The 12414-nt window shown below is 37.4% G+C and overlaps 1 protein-coding gene across 1 annotated transcript in view; it reads left to right on the forward strand.

Annotated features, from left to right (window-relative positions):
• The window catches only part of NUP107 (nucleoporin 107kDa), a 65235-nt gene that overhangs the window by 16128 nt on the left and 36693 nt on the right, over positions 1-12414 (forward strand). Inside the window, exons 8-10 of the mRNA XM_006859539.1 lie at positions 1574-1622; positions 5810-5881; positions 7116-7204. Coding sequence (XP_006859601.1) covers positions 1574-1622; positions 5810-5881; positions 7116-7204 — 210 coding nt within the window. The remainder of the gene's footprint in view (positions 1-1573; positions 1623-5809; positions 5882-7115; positions 7205-12414) is intronic.

A 12414-nucleotide genomic window follows, 5' to 3' on the forward strand; every position in this document is an offset into this window, starting at 1 on the left:
TTCAATGTCTCTTCTTACATCCATTTTGACCTTTTCCTTCTTTCTTGTCTTCTTAATGACTTTTTGTTTTCTTCATGTGTGATGTTCTTGATGTCATCCCACAAGTCTTCTGATCTTCGGTCTTTAGTGTTTAATGTATCAAATCTGTTCTTCAGATGATCTCTAAATTCAGGTGGGATATATTTTGGCTCTCGTGGACTTGTTTTGACTGATGATATGGAGCTTTTCCATCTTCTTTTTCCGCAGATGTAGTCAGTTTGATTTCTGTGTATTCCATCTGTTGACGTCCATTTGTATAGTCGTCTCTTATGCTGTCTAAAGAATGTATTTGAAATGAACAAATCATATATTTTATAGAAGTCTTTCATGTGTTCTCCAGCATCATTTCTATCACCAAAGCCATATTTTCCAACTACTGATCCTTTCTCTTTGCTCCCAACCTTTGCATTCCAATCATCAGTAATGATCAATACATCTTGATTGCGTGTTTGATAAATTTCAGATTGAAGAAGTTAGTAGAATTCTTCTGTTTCATCCTCACTGGCTTTAGTGGTTGGTGTGTAAATTTGAATAAAATATTAACTGGGCTTCCCTGTAGGCACATTGATATTAGCCTATCACAGACAGCTTTGTACCTCATGACTGATCTGGATATGTTCTTTTTGACAACGAATGCAACGCCATTCCTCTTCAATTTGTCATTTCCGGCATAGTAAACCATGTGGTCATCAAATTAAAAATGGCCAATACCCATCCATTTCAGCTCACTAATGCCTAAGATATCGATGTTTATGTGTTCCGCTTCATTTTTGACAACTTCCAATTTTCCCAGATTCATACTTTGTACATTCCATGTTCCACTTTTCAATGGATGTTTACAGCTATTTCTCTTCATTTTGAGTTGTGCCCCATTAGCAAATGAAGGTCCCGCGTGCTTTACTTCTACGGGCTTTACTCCATTTGCTTCATCAATCAACTCTACTTTGAGGAGGCAGCTTTTCCCCAGTCGCATTTTGAATTCCTTCCAACCTGAGGGGCTCATTTCCCGGCACTGTATCTGACAGTGTTTCTCTGCTATTCATAAGGTTTCCAGTAACTAAGTATCCGAAAGTAGTTTGTCACTCCTTTTTCCTAGTCTGTCTTCATCTGGAAGCTCATCTGAAACCTGTGCACCATGGGTGATCCTGCTGGTATTTAAAATATGGGTGGCATAGCTTTCAGTGTATCTGTTAGTAGAACTAAAATTCATCTTTTTACATTGGTGACTGAGTACTTGCAGTGGTGTTTTGTTTTTACAGGTTTATTCAGGTATCAATATTAGATTTAGCTGTCATTTATTACTTATATCTTGTAGAAGGGGCTTCAAAAGGTTTGTGGAAAAATTCATTGTTTTTAATTGCCTCTTTCCATGAACTTGTTGAAGTATCCTCATATTTAAAATGCAGTGAAGTTAGTTGGAAATACATTTGCTTTCCCTGGATAAAATGCAGATTTATGCATGCATATAGCTTAAAAGGTACTCTCATAAATTCGTGTGAAATAAAGGTTTTTCACTTTGTGTTATATTTTCCAGAGACAGAATACAGACTGCATTAGAAGATGAAAATATGTTTGCAGTTACTGTAAGTTTTGTATTATTTCCTTTCTTTTGTTGTTAAGTGTTGTTGAGTCAGTTCTGACTCATAATGACCCTATAGACAGTTTCTGAGGAGCAACTAGTGGGTTTGAGCTGCTTACCTTGCAATTAGAAGTTCAGTGCTTATCTGAAAATCAGACCCACAGCCATTGAGTGGCTTCTGACACATAGCAACTTTATAGAACTGACAAGAACTGCTCCATAAGTTTCCAAGCCTGTAGATTTTTATGAAAGTAGACTGCCTCATCTTTCTCCCAAAGAGCAGCTGGTGGATTGGAACTGCCAACCTTTTTGATTAGCAGCCCAACACTTAATCAGCTGTGCCACCACGGCTCCTTTTCTTTTGTTGTTGTTAAGTGTTGTCGAATCAGTTCCAACTTATTAGTGACCCTTTAAAGGCTTTCCAAAGAGTGGCTGGTGGGTTTGAACCACCAACCTTGTGGCTCAAACTGACCAATGCTCTATCCTACAGCACCACACCAGGACTCCTGGCCACATTAGGGCCCTTTTCTTTTACTAGAACTTAAAGATAATAGAAAATGCTCTTCAGTAATAATACTTGATTTTTAACCTTCCATCTAAAGTGTCTTCATTTTAAAAGTTCTCAAAATAAAATAATCTCATAAAGTAATTAAGTATTGACTTACAAAGTAAAAGTAAGTCTATCAATTTAGTATGCTATTAAGAAATTTTACTCTGTGTGTGTATACATACATACATTACTTAAACACAAGTAGCTTGTTTTCCACATAATTGATTTTGTATATTATACTGAGTTTCTTTTTACATTCATGAATATTTCTTTGGTTTGCTTTTCCTTGTAAATTCATACAGCTTTTGTTTTTTCAAAAATTCCTAAAACCATCTCACTGTGATCAAATTGATTCCAACTTACAGTGATCATATAGGATAGACTAAACTGCTCCAGAGAGTTTCCAAGGCAAGGTATTTCTGTGTTTTTGTTGAAAGTTGACCCAGATTGTTAGCATCCCATTTAACAATTACTGCACATACTGTTCAGTGACAGTAATTATTGTTTCCACAGTGTGTCAACATTCTCATTCATTTCATTCTGAATATTTGATTTCTAGTCATCTCGTTTCCCTGTCATCTTTCCCTTTCATCTTTGCTTTGGGTAATTGTTGACCATCTTCTTCATACTTTTTTTATGTACATGCTCAAGGATTTCTTCTATTTCTGAAAGTGAAACTCCTAGGTCAAAATTTGATAGATTGTTATATTGCCTTCCTAATGGAATATATCAGTTTATACTTTCACTGATAGTGTATGAAATGTTTATCCCGTTAATGAGGTATTATTAGTCATTTGACTTTTGCCTATTGAAAGGAAACAGATCTCATGATTTTAATATGCATATCCTTGTCTTTCATATGGTGCAGAATATTTTTTCATTATCAATTTGTGTTTCTTACATGAATTTTGTATTCTGTAGCTTGTTCATTTTTTCTTTTGTTTTAATATTCTTTCCTCTTACATGTATTGTTGTTGTTGTTAAGTGCCACAGAGTTGATTCTGACTCAGAGATCCTGTATAAGGTTTCCAAGGATCATCTGGTGGGTTTGAACCATCAACCTTGTGGTTAATAGTCCAGTGACTATCCTACCACACCACACCAAGACTCCAGTTTAAGGTGCCTTTATCAAGCAGGCATTGCTTGTTTGTATCTAGTCAAATCTACCATGTTTTCCTCTATGGTTTATTATTGTGTATCTTGCAAAGGAAGGCCTTTCTTACGTATTATTAAAATATTTTCATGTTTTCTCTTATATTTAAGGTTTTTTTTCCTACATAATAAGCTTTTTAATTTATAGTTTCTATGACATAAGCAAGAGATTTAACTCTTATCAAATGTGTATCCATTTGTCCCAGCACAGTTTATCAAGTAGGCCATCTTTTCTTCATTGATCGTTAATACAATTCTTCTGCAACTCATACTTATACTTGGGTGTTTTATGCTTTATTGATACATTTAAAGCCAGTACTAACTTTAGTCATTTATATCTCTAATTTTTGGCATTTGATATATTTTTTATAACAGTTTTGACTATTCTTGAATATTTTTTTCCCCAGATGAACTTAACCATTTCCATTTTTAAAAACCTTACTAGGATATGTATTGAAGTTATGTTGAATTTATCAGTTAATTTGGGGAGAATTGGCATTTTTCTCATATTGAATCTCCCCATTAATGATGATAGTCTGTATGGCACACTGCTGAAATGACAGAAGTATTTGTGAAATAAATTGAAAGATTAAAGAGAAATGCACAACCAGCTTTGATACAGTTTATGAGAAACAACTTCACTTGTTGGTGGGAGGACTGTCTTTTTCAAGAATAATTTATTTTGAAAAGTTTGAAGTGTAAAAAATCTCTTGACAAAACAAGCCCAGTAGTTTAATAAGGAATAATCTAACAAGTACACAAAGATGTAATGCTTAGGTCTTTTTCTGATGTGGTGCTGTAGGGTAAGCACTGGATTGGTAGCTATAAGATCTGTAGTTCAAACCTACCAACCTCTTCTCAGAAATCCTACACAGGGTCACTGTGAGTTGGAACCAACTTGATGGCACTTAACAACAGCAACAACATTTGTCTTATATATATTTATCTCATGCTTAACTACCTTACTGATCTTATTTACTATTTTTAATAATTTTCCTTTGATTGCCTTTGATTTTCTTGGTTGGGAATCCTGATATCTACGAATAGTGATGAATTTGACTCTTCTTTCATACTTATTACTACTGTGTCTTTTTTTCTTATATTAGCTAGAACTTTCAAAGTAAAGTTGAAAAATACAATTATTTTCATCTTTTGAACTTTAAAAGGAGTGCCTCAAACACTTGATAGTTAACTATGTTATTTGCTATAGGTTTCAAATAATAGTCATACTCATAGAGTATCCTTCAATTTCTAGCCTATGAGAATCCTTTTATCAAATGCTGTTTTAACTTCTATCCGGATGTTCATGTGGCTTTTGCCTTTAGCTCACTAATAATATGGATTGATTAATATATTTGACCTATGCTTATACTTGAACAGACTATATTATAGTTTTTATATATGGCTTCATTCTGTTTGCTATTATTTATGTTGTTTGGGCACAAACTCAAGCTAAATACATTGTCATTGAGTCACTTCTGACTCACAGCCACCCTGGAAGACAGAGTAGAACTGCTCCTTAAGGTTTCCAAGGCTGTAAATCTTTACAGGACCAGACAGACTTCTCTTCTGAAGAGTGGGCCGTGGATTTAGACCTCTGACCTTAACAGGAAGCAGCACATTTGGGCTCCTTTGGATATGGACCAATGGCTTGAGATTTGCCCTAAAGTGCTGAGTGACTGAAGAAAGAGACTGCTACCTCCCTGATGGTAATATAGGAGTTTTTCGTTAAGGAATTAATCACTGAGGTGATGTGCTCATGGCAGCAGGGCCAGACTCGAGTCTCTGCAACCCCCAGAAGGAGGCAAAGGCTTTTATAGCTCTTGTGAACAAAGGTGGCATGCTGCCAGGACCCCAGACCTCCAAGGACACCCTAGCAAGTATTACATAAAAGTGACTTAGCAAGGGGAAGTGAGCTAGCAGTACGCAAGAGAGTAGCCGTACGAGAAGACTTCAGAAAGTTCCTGGAAAGATGTAACTAAAAATCATGGAGTTTTTAAAGAGCTATTTAAAGCCCCTCGTATTCAGCCTCACAAAAGCCTTTTCCCTTACATCTGTCAAGTTGTCTTTTAACATCTATCTTAAGAGCCTTGGATTGTTCTTATGTTTTATCACATGTCAACTTCTGCATGAAGAATGAAAAGATCATTTATTAAAGTTTTTAAATTTTCATTTTCTAATATGTAACAAGACTGTATCCAGGCCTTTGCTTTGTGTTTTATTTTTCTCTTAAAACATCTTTGGGGAAACAAAAGTTGCATTCTTGGTAAAAGAATTTCAAGATCAGGTAGGCATAGCTACAATTGATCTGATAGTTTGAAATTTGTAAATATTTTTCAAAGGTGAATGTGCTGCTTTGCCATGTGGTGAAATGTTCATGCATATGGGTGACCAAATATTCTTACTTCAGATTCTCACTTACTTTGCTGAAGTGATATTCTTGGGGTATCTTCTTTTCTTCCTTTAATTTTTTTTTTCTCCTATAATAGTCTCTTAATGCCAGTGAAAAGGCAGTTGTGGAAGCATTATTTCAGCGAGATTCACTTGTCCGACAAAGCCAGGTAATTTGTATTTATTTATTTTTTATGAAACTTGGATACAAGGTAAATTACATATGTGGAATTGAAGTTTTTACAATTTTAAAAGAGTTCTTAATTTTTAAATTAGACCTTTATAAGAATTAAGCACTTTGCTCTCTGATTTTAAAGTAACCTTAGTGTTTTTTGTTGTTGTTAAGTGCCATTGAGTTGGTTCTGACTCATAGCGACCCTTATAGGGTTTCTGAGGAGCAGCTGGTGAGTTTGAAATGCTGACCTTGTGGTTCAAACCAGTCTTGCAGTCCAGCGCATTATCTTGCAGCACCATACCAGAACTCTTCAGTCTTTTTAGGAGTAACCTTTTAAAAATATGCTTGTTGTTGTTGTTAGGTGCCATCAAGTTGGTACCAACTCATAGCGACCTTAAGCATAGCAGAATGAAACACTGCCCGATCCTGGGCCGACCTCACTACTGTTGCTACGCTTGAGTCCATTGCTGATGCCACTTGGCCAATCCATCTCCTTGGGGGTCTTCCTCTTTTTTTGTGACCCTCCACCTTACCAAATATGATATCCTTCTCCAGCGACTGGTCCCTCCTGACAATATGTGTGAAGTATGAGAGACGAAGTTTGGCCATCTTGGTGTCCAAGAGGGACTCTGGCTGCACTTCTTCCAAAACGGATCTATTGTTCTTTTGGCAGCCCATGGTACTTTCAATATTTTCCTCCAACACCATAACTCAAAAGCACCAATTCTTCTACGGTCTTCCTTATTCACTGTCCAGCTTTTGCATGCATATGAGGTTACTGAAAATACCATGGCTTGGGTCAGGCGCACCTTAGTCTTCAAGCTGACATCTTTGCTCTTCAACACTTTAAAAAGGTGTTGTGTAGCAGATTTGCCTAATGCAATACATCGTTTGATTTCTTGACTGCTGCTTCCATGAGTGTTGATAGTTGATCCAAGAAGAGAGAAGTCCTTGACAACTTCAATCTTTTCTCCATCGATAAGAATATTGTTTATTGGTCCAGTGGTGAGGATTTTTGTTGTTTACATTGAGATGTAGCCCATACCAAAGGCTGTGCTCTTTGAGCTTCATCAGTAAATGTTTTAAAATATGCTAGTTCTTAAATATATGCTAGTTCTTAAAAAAGAAAGCTCATTTTATTGCCATATTTATTGATTTTAAAAAGTTAAAATAATAGTTAGAATATTGTTAGTGATATTTCTGAAATCAGAAACTGTTTTTCTTTCCAGCTGGTGGTAGACTGGTTAGAAAGCATTGCCAAAGATGAGATTGGAGATTTTTCTGATAATATTGAGTTTTATGCAAAATCAGTATACTGGTAAGTCACTAAACTTTTTATTCTTGAAGTCACTTAATGTTTTAAAGAGTTAGTAGGCAAATAAGTATATTTCATGTCATGTAATCAGACATAAGGGGTAGAAGATGACAGTGGGTACTGCTTAAAATTTATAGATACAGAGGAGTCAGAAAATGCAAAAACCTGGGGGACAGGTGTTCTGGGTAGTAGCAGAAATCGCAAAATCCCTGAGAAGACAATGGTATGAAATGACATTGGTGAGATCTAGATCATACAGTACTATGACAGGCTGGCCAAGGTAAAAATTTTGGAGTTTATCATAGGTATAATCTTAATTTAATCATCAAGAAAATACATATGCTATGCTCTTTTTATCTGTGATTTTTTTTTTTTCAAGAAAAAATTTTTATCTACATAACTAAGTTACTGCAGGGCCTTGAAGCCAAGAAGTACCCTTCGGAGTAATGTATTTTCAGACTTTAAAAAGTTGGGATTACTTTTGAATTCAACAGCATTGTGTATGTGTAATGTGTGTCAGATATTCGTAGCTTAACTATAAGATTAGTTCTACTTAGTTTTTGGTAAAAATTGAATTTTTTTAAGTTAAAGTTCCCATCAGTGTTAAGGATTTTAGCAAGTTTTTCATGAGTTTAGTGTAATTTTTTTTAACCAGTCAGTAGCGTGCAGTGTGTTAGATTAGCGCCGACCTGTAGTGCCCTTGAGCACAATAGAACAAACCACTCCTGGTCCTGAGCCATTCCTTGTTTCCATTGAGACCATTGCTGCAGCCACTGCCAGTCCATCTCATTGGTGGTCTTCTGACAAGTCCTTTGACAATTTTCTCTATGCTTTTTATTGTCAGTTCTTGTTCTGGAATTCCAATCACCTGTAAGTTGTTCCCCTTCTTGGATTCCCCCATAACTCTTAAGCTTTCTTTGAATTTTTTCATTCTTTTTTTCTGATTGTTCTTTTAGCATATTAGCACTGAGAGATTTGTACTTAACTTCGCTAATTCGGGTTTCCAACGCTTTGAATCTTCTCCTTTGTCCTTTTGATGTTCTGTCCATTTTTGAAGTCTTAGAATTAATCTTCTGGATTTTGAGTTGCAGGTTTTGTAATTTTTTAAAATTTGCAATTGTTTTATCTGTTCGTTCTTACAGAGTTTTCCTGACTTCTTGTTAAGTTTTTTTTTTTCTTGCTTTCCTCAATCTTTCTGTCAATACTTTGAGGTTACATAAATATTATTTTGAATTCTTTTTCAGTTAGTTCCATTGCCATATCTTTCTCAGAAGAGTTATCTGACTCTGTATCTTGGTCATTTGTTTGAGCCATTCTCTCTTATATCTTTGTAAAGGCTAAAATTGCCTGTTGTCTCCAGGAAGTGGTAAGGTTGTCATATTTATATTTAATTGCTAATTGTATGTTGATGTGTTCTTATGCTCTCACCAACTGTCTCCTGTGGGTGTAGTTGGAGAACAGAAACGTGTTCTTGTTCACTGTGCATCTCAGGTAAGGGTGGGTTTGGCTGGTGTTGGCTGCTTTCTATCATTGATCTGGTGCTATAGGAGTTGGTATTGGCTCTTGCCCACTGGGTAGAGCTACTGAGGGGTAGGGTTGTTGCTGGGCTGTATAGTCACGGTTGCTGTCTCCTGTTGGATGGGAAAGAAAAAACCTCTTCCTCACAGAACAGAAGACATAATAAACAAGGAACCAGCAACAAAAGAATTAACAAAAACAATGAAACAAAAAATGCAACCCTGGTGGTGATGGTGGTGGTGGTTATGTGCCGTGGAGTTAGTTCCGACTCATAGTCACCCTGTACGGGGTTTCCGAGGCTGTCAATCTTTACAGGAGCAGAAAGACTCATCTTCCCCCTCAGAACAGCTGGTAGTTTCGAACTGTTGTCCCTGAGGTTGGCAGCCTGATTCGTAACCACTATACTACCAGAGCTCCAGACCTACGGGGGAAAAAAAAAACAGTGTAGATGTTGGACCTGTAGAGGAGAAAATGCTAGGGGCTCCTGCAAGCCAAGAAGCACATAAGGTGGGTGGATGAGGAATGTGTCAGCAGAGTTACTGGACATAGATGGAGTTCCTATTGGCCTTGGCAGTCTCTATGTTCAGGGCATTCAGTTCAGAAGTAGTTCGTGGAGGCCCTTGATGGAGTTGGTTTCAGTGTCTGTTAGGACCACTGGACAGACGGGAGCAGAGTGACTGGCTAAATGCTGGTTGGTGGCTCTGCAGGTTATGTAGGTCTGGAGCCAAGCCTGCCTAAATTCAGGCACCAAAGCAGAGCACCAGAGCAGCGTAGCAGGCCCTGGTCTCACACTGGCATGGCTCCGAACCACCTGGTTCTGAATTACTGGAGAACAGTATCTGCGCTCTGGTTGGATACGTGTGGGCGCTGGCCACCAGGGAGCATGGGAAAAGAAGGAATTGTACCTTTGCGGTTACCTGTGTGACTCTGCCAGGTCACCTTCTATTGCCAGAGGTGCTCACAAGATGGTTGTGCCGCATCTGGCATGCCTTTTACCAGTCTGTCTCTGTCTCTCGCCACCGCTGCTCAGCTGCTACTCCCAGTGAGCACTCAGTCCACTTCTCTAACCTTTCCTCTGAAGGTCAGGATTCCAGAATTTTTATCTGTTTCATTTATATGTCTCTTGTATCTTTGTTGTAGAGGGTCCACATAGTGCATCTGATTAGTCCATATTCTTGCTGGAATTTCCAGACCATGGTATTTTTAATACTTTTCTCCAACACCATAACTAAAATGTATTGACTCTTCTTTGGTCTTATTCATTGTTCAACTTTCACATGCATATGAGGCTATTGAAAATACCGTGGCTTGGATCAGGAGCACCTTAGTCCTCAAACTAGTATCGTTGCTTTTGAACACTTTACAGAGTTCTTGTACAGCAGATTTGCCTATTACAATTTGTCATTTCATTTCTTGACTGCTGTTTCCATGAGAATTGGAAATAGACCGATACTGATATTGTCATTTGGTTTCCAACAAAGGTGTCAAAGCAATCCAATGGGGGAAAGAAATGTCTTTTCATCGAATCATGCTGGAAACTGTTTATCTGTGTTGAAAAGATTGACCTTAACCCTATCTCACATCATACCTAACAATTATTGATGGATTGCAGTCCTATGTGTAAAAAATTGAAAATCATAAAGATTTTAGAGGAAAAATGTCTATGTTACTTGGGATATGTGTTCCTTATATAATAAAAAGCAATTACCAGAAAAGAAAAAATTATTTGGCTTCATCAAAATTTACTCATTAAAAGACACTAAAAAGGAGAGATAAAGCAGCTGAAGACTCTAGACTCATGGAAAGAGAAAGGCTGTGTGCTGGTGGGCAGTAGGTTGGCTTACAAAATGTGCCCTTTGATTGTTTAAATGATTATATATTCCTGCATGCTTTTGTGTATGTCAAAAAGAAAAGGGGAATTAGAGGCAAATGCAGTTAACTTAGGGTGCATGGAGGAGAGTGTAATCATCGTAAGAAAACAAAATACAATTGGTTGAGTGCAAAACTGATGTTTTCCCATGTAAAGCATCACTCAATTCACAATAAAAGTTAAAAAAAAAAAAAAAAGACTGTTAAGAAAATGGATTAGAACAAACTATAGGAGTTCTGGTGTGGCACTGTGGGTTAATGTGCCAGACTGCAAAGCCGTTTGAACTGCAGAGTCGGCGGTTCAAGCTCACCAGCTGCTCCTTGGAAACCCTATACAGGGTCACTGGGTTGGAACCGACTCGATGGCACTTAGCAACAACATAGATTGGAAGGAGTTCTGGTGTGGCACTGTGGGTTAATGTGCTAGACCACAATGTTGATTTGAACCGCATGGTCGGTGATTCAAGTTCACCAGCCATTCCTTGGAAATCCTATACAGGATCACTATGAGTCGTAACCAACTCAACAGCACATAACAACAACAACAACACTTAAGACTGGAAGAAAATATACATGTAGAATGTACAACAAATACCTTGTATCCAAGTTTCATAATAAAAAGGGCAAAAGCAGATAGGTAAATGGCTAATAACCATGGTGTGGTGCCACTATACACCCATTGGTGGTGATAGTGGTTATGAGCTGTGAAGTTGGTTCCGACTCATAGCAACCCTGTATAGTGTTTCTGAGGCTGTAAATCTTCACGGGAGCAGAATGCCTCATCTTTCGCCTTGACCTTGAAATTAGGACTAAACTACATTGTAACCACTACACTACCAGAATTACTTATACGCCCACTAAAATAATAAGGTAAAATGTAAAAGACTGACAGCACCAAATGTTGGCATGGTTGACAACTGGAACTCTTGTTCAGTGGTAGAAGGAAGGTAAACTGATGCAATTGCTTTGGAATATTAACATACAGCTTTATTCCTAGCAGACAAAACTAGAAACAGCCCAAATGTCCAGTCGTAGGGGGATAGAGAAACTGACTGAAATACATTCACACAGTGGAATGCTACTCAGCAATAAAAAGGAGTTAATGTCACAGCATAAGTGATCTTAAAACTGTATTCTAAATGAAACAAGTCATACACAAAAGTACACATTGTATGATTCTAATTAGAAGAAATACTAGAACAGTCTGTTCAGGACAGTGATTGCTTCTTGAGGGATAGACATGGGACTTGGCTGGTAAGGGATATGAAGGAATTTTCTGGAATAATGATGGTGCACTTTATCTTGATAGGGGTTTGAGTTAAGCAGGAGTATGTATGTATTTGCAAAACACTGAATATACATTTAAGATTTGTGCATCTTATTATATGTGAATTTTATATCAGAAAATTAAATAGCAACATTTATTCTAAAATATTTAGGCAATACATCAAAAAGAATAAATAGAGTTAATAATTAAGAGTGAATTAATAGACAGTTATGAGGGAGCACAGTGGCTCTGTAAAATAAGCAGTAAACTGTGATGTTGGCGATTGGAGCCCACCAGCCACTCTGGGGGAGAAAGATGAGGCTTTCTGCTCCCGCAGAGATTTACAGTCTCGCAAACCTTATACAGGGTCGCCGATTTAACAGCAATAAGAAAACATGGTGGCTCTGGAGGGTAAATGCTGGACTGTGAACCTCAAGGTCACTATGAGTCGGAATCAGCTTGTTGGTATTTAATAGGAATGTGAGTGCTAGATAGATAATGCAGTAAAACCAAGAAACAAAACATCAGACCTGTTGCCATCAAGTCAGTTCCAACTATG

The sequence above is a fragment of the Chrysochloris asiatica genome, unplaced genomic scaffold (genome assembly GCF_000296735.1).
Source record: "Chrysochloris asiatica unplaced genomic scaffold, ChrAsi1.0 scaffold00033, whole genome shotgun sequence".
NCBI classification, from domain to species: Eukaryota; Metazoa; Chordata; class Mammalia; order Afrosoricida; family Chrysochloridae; genus Chrysochloris; species Chrysochloris asiatica.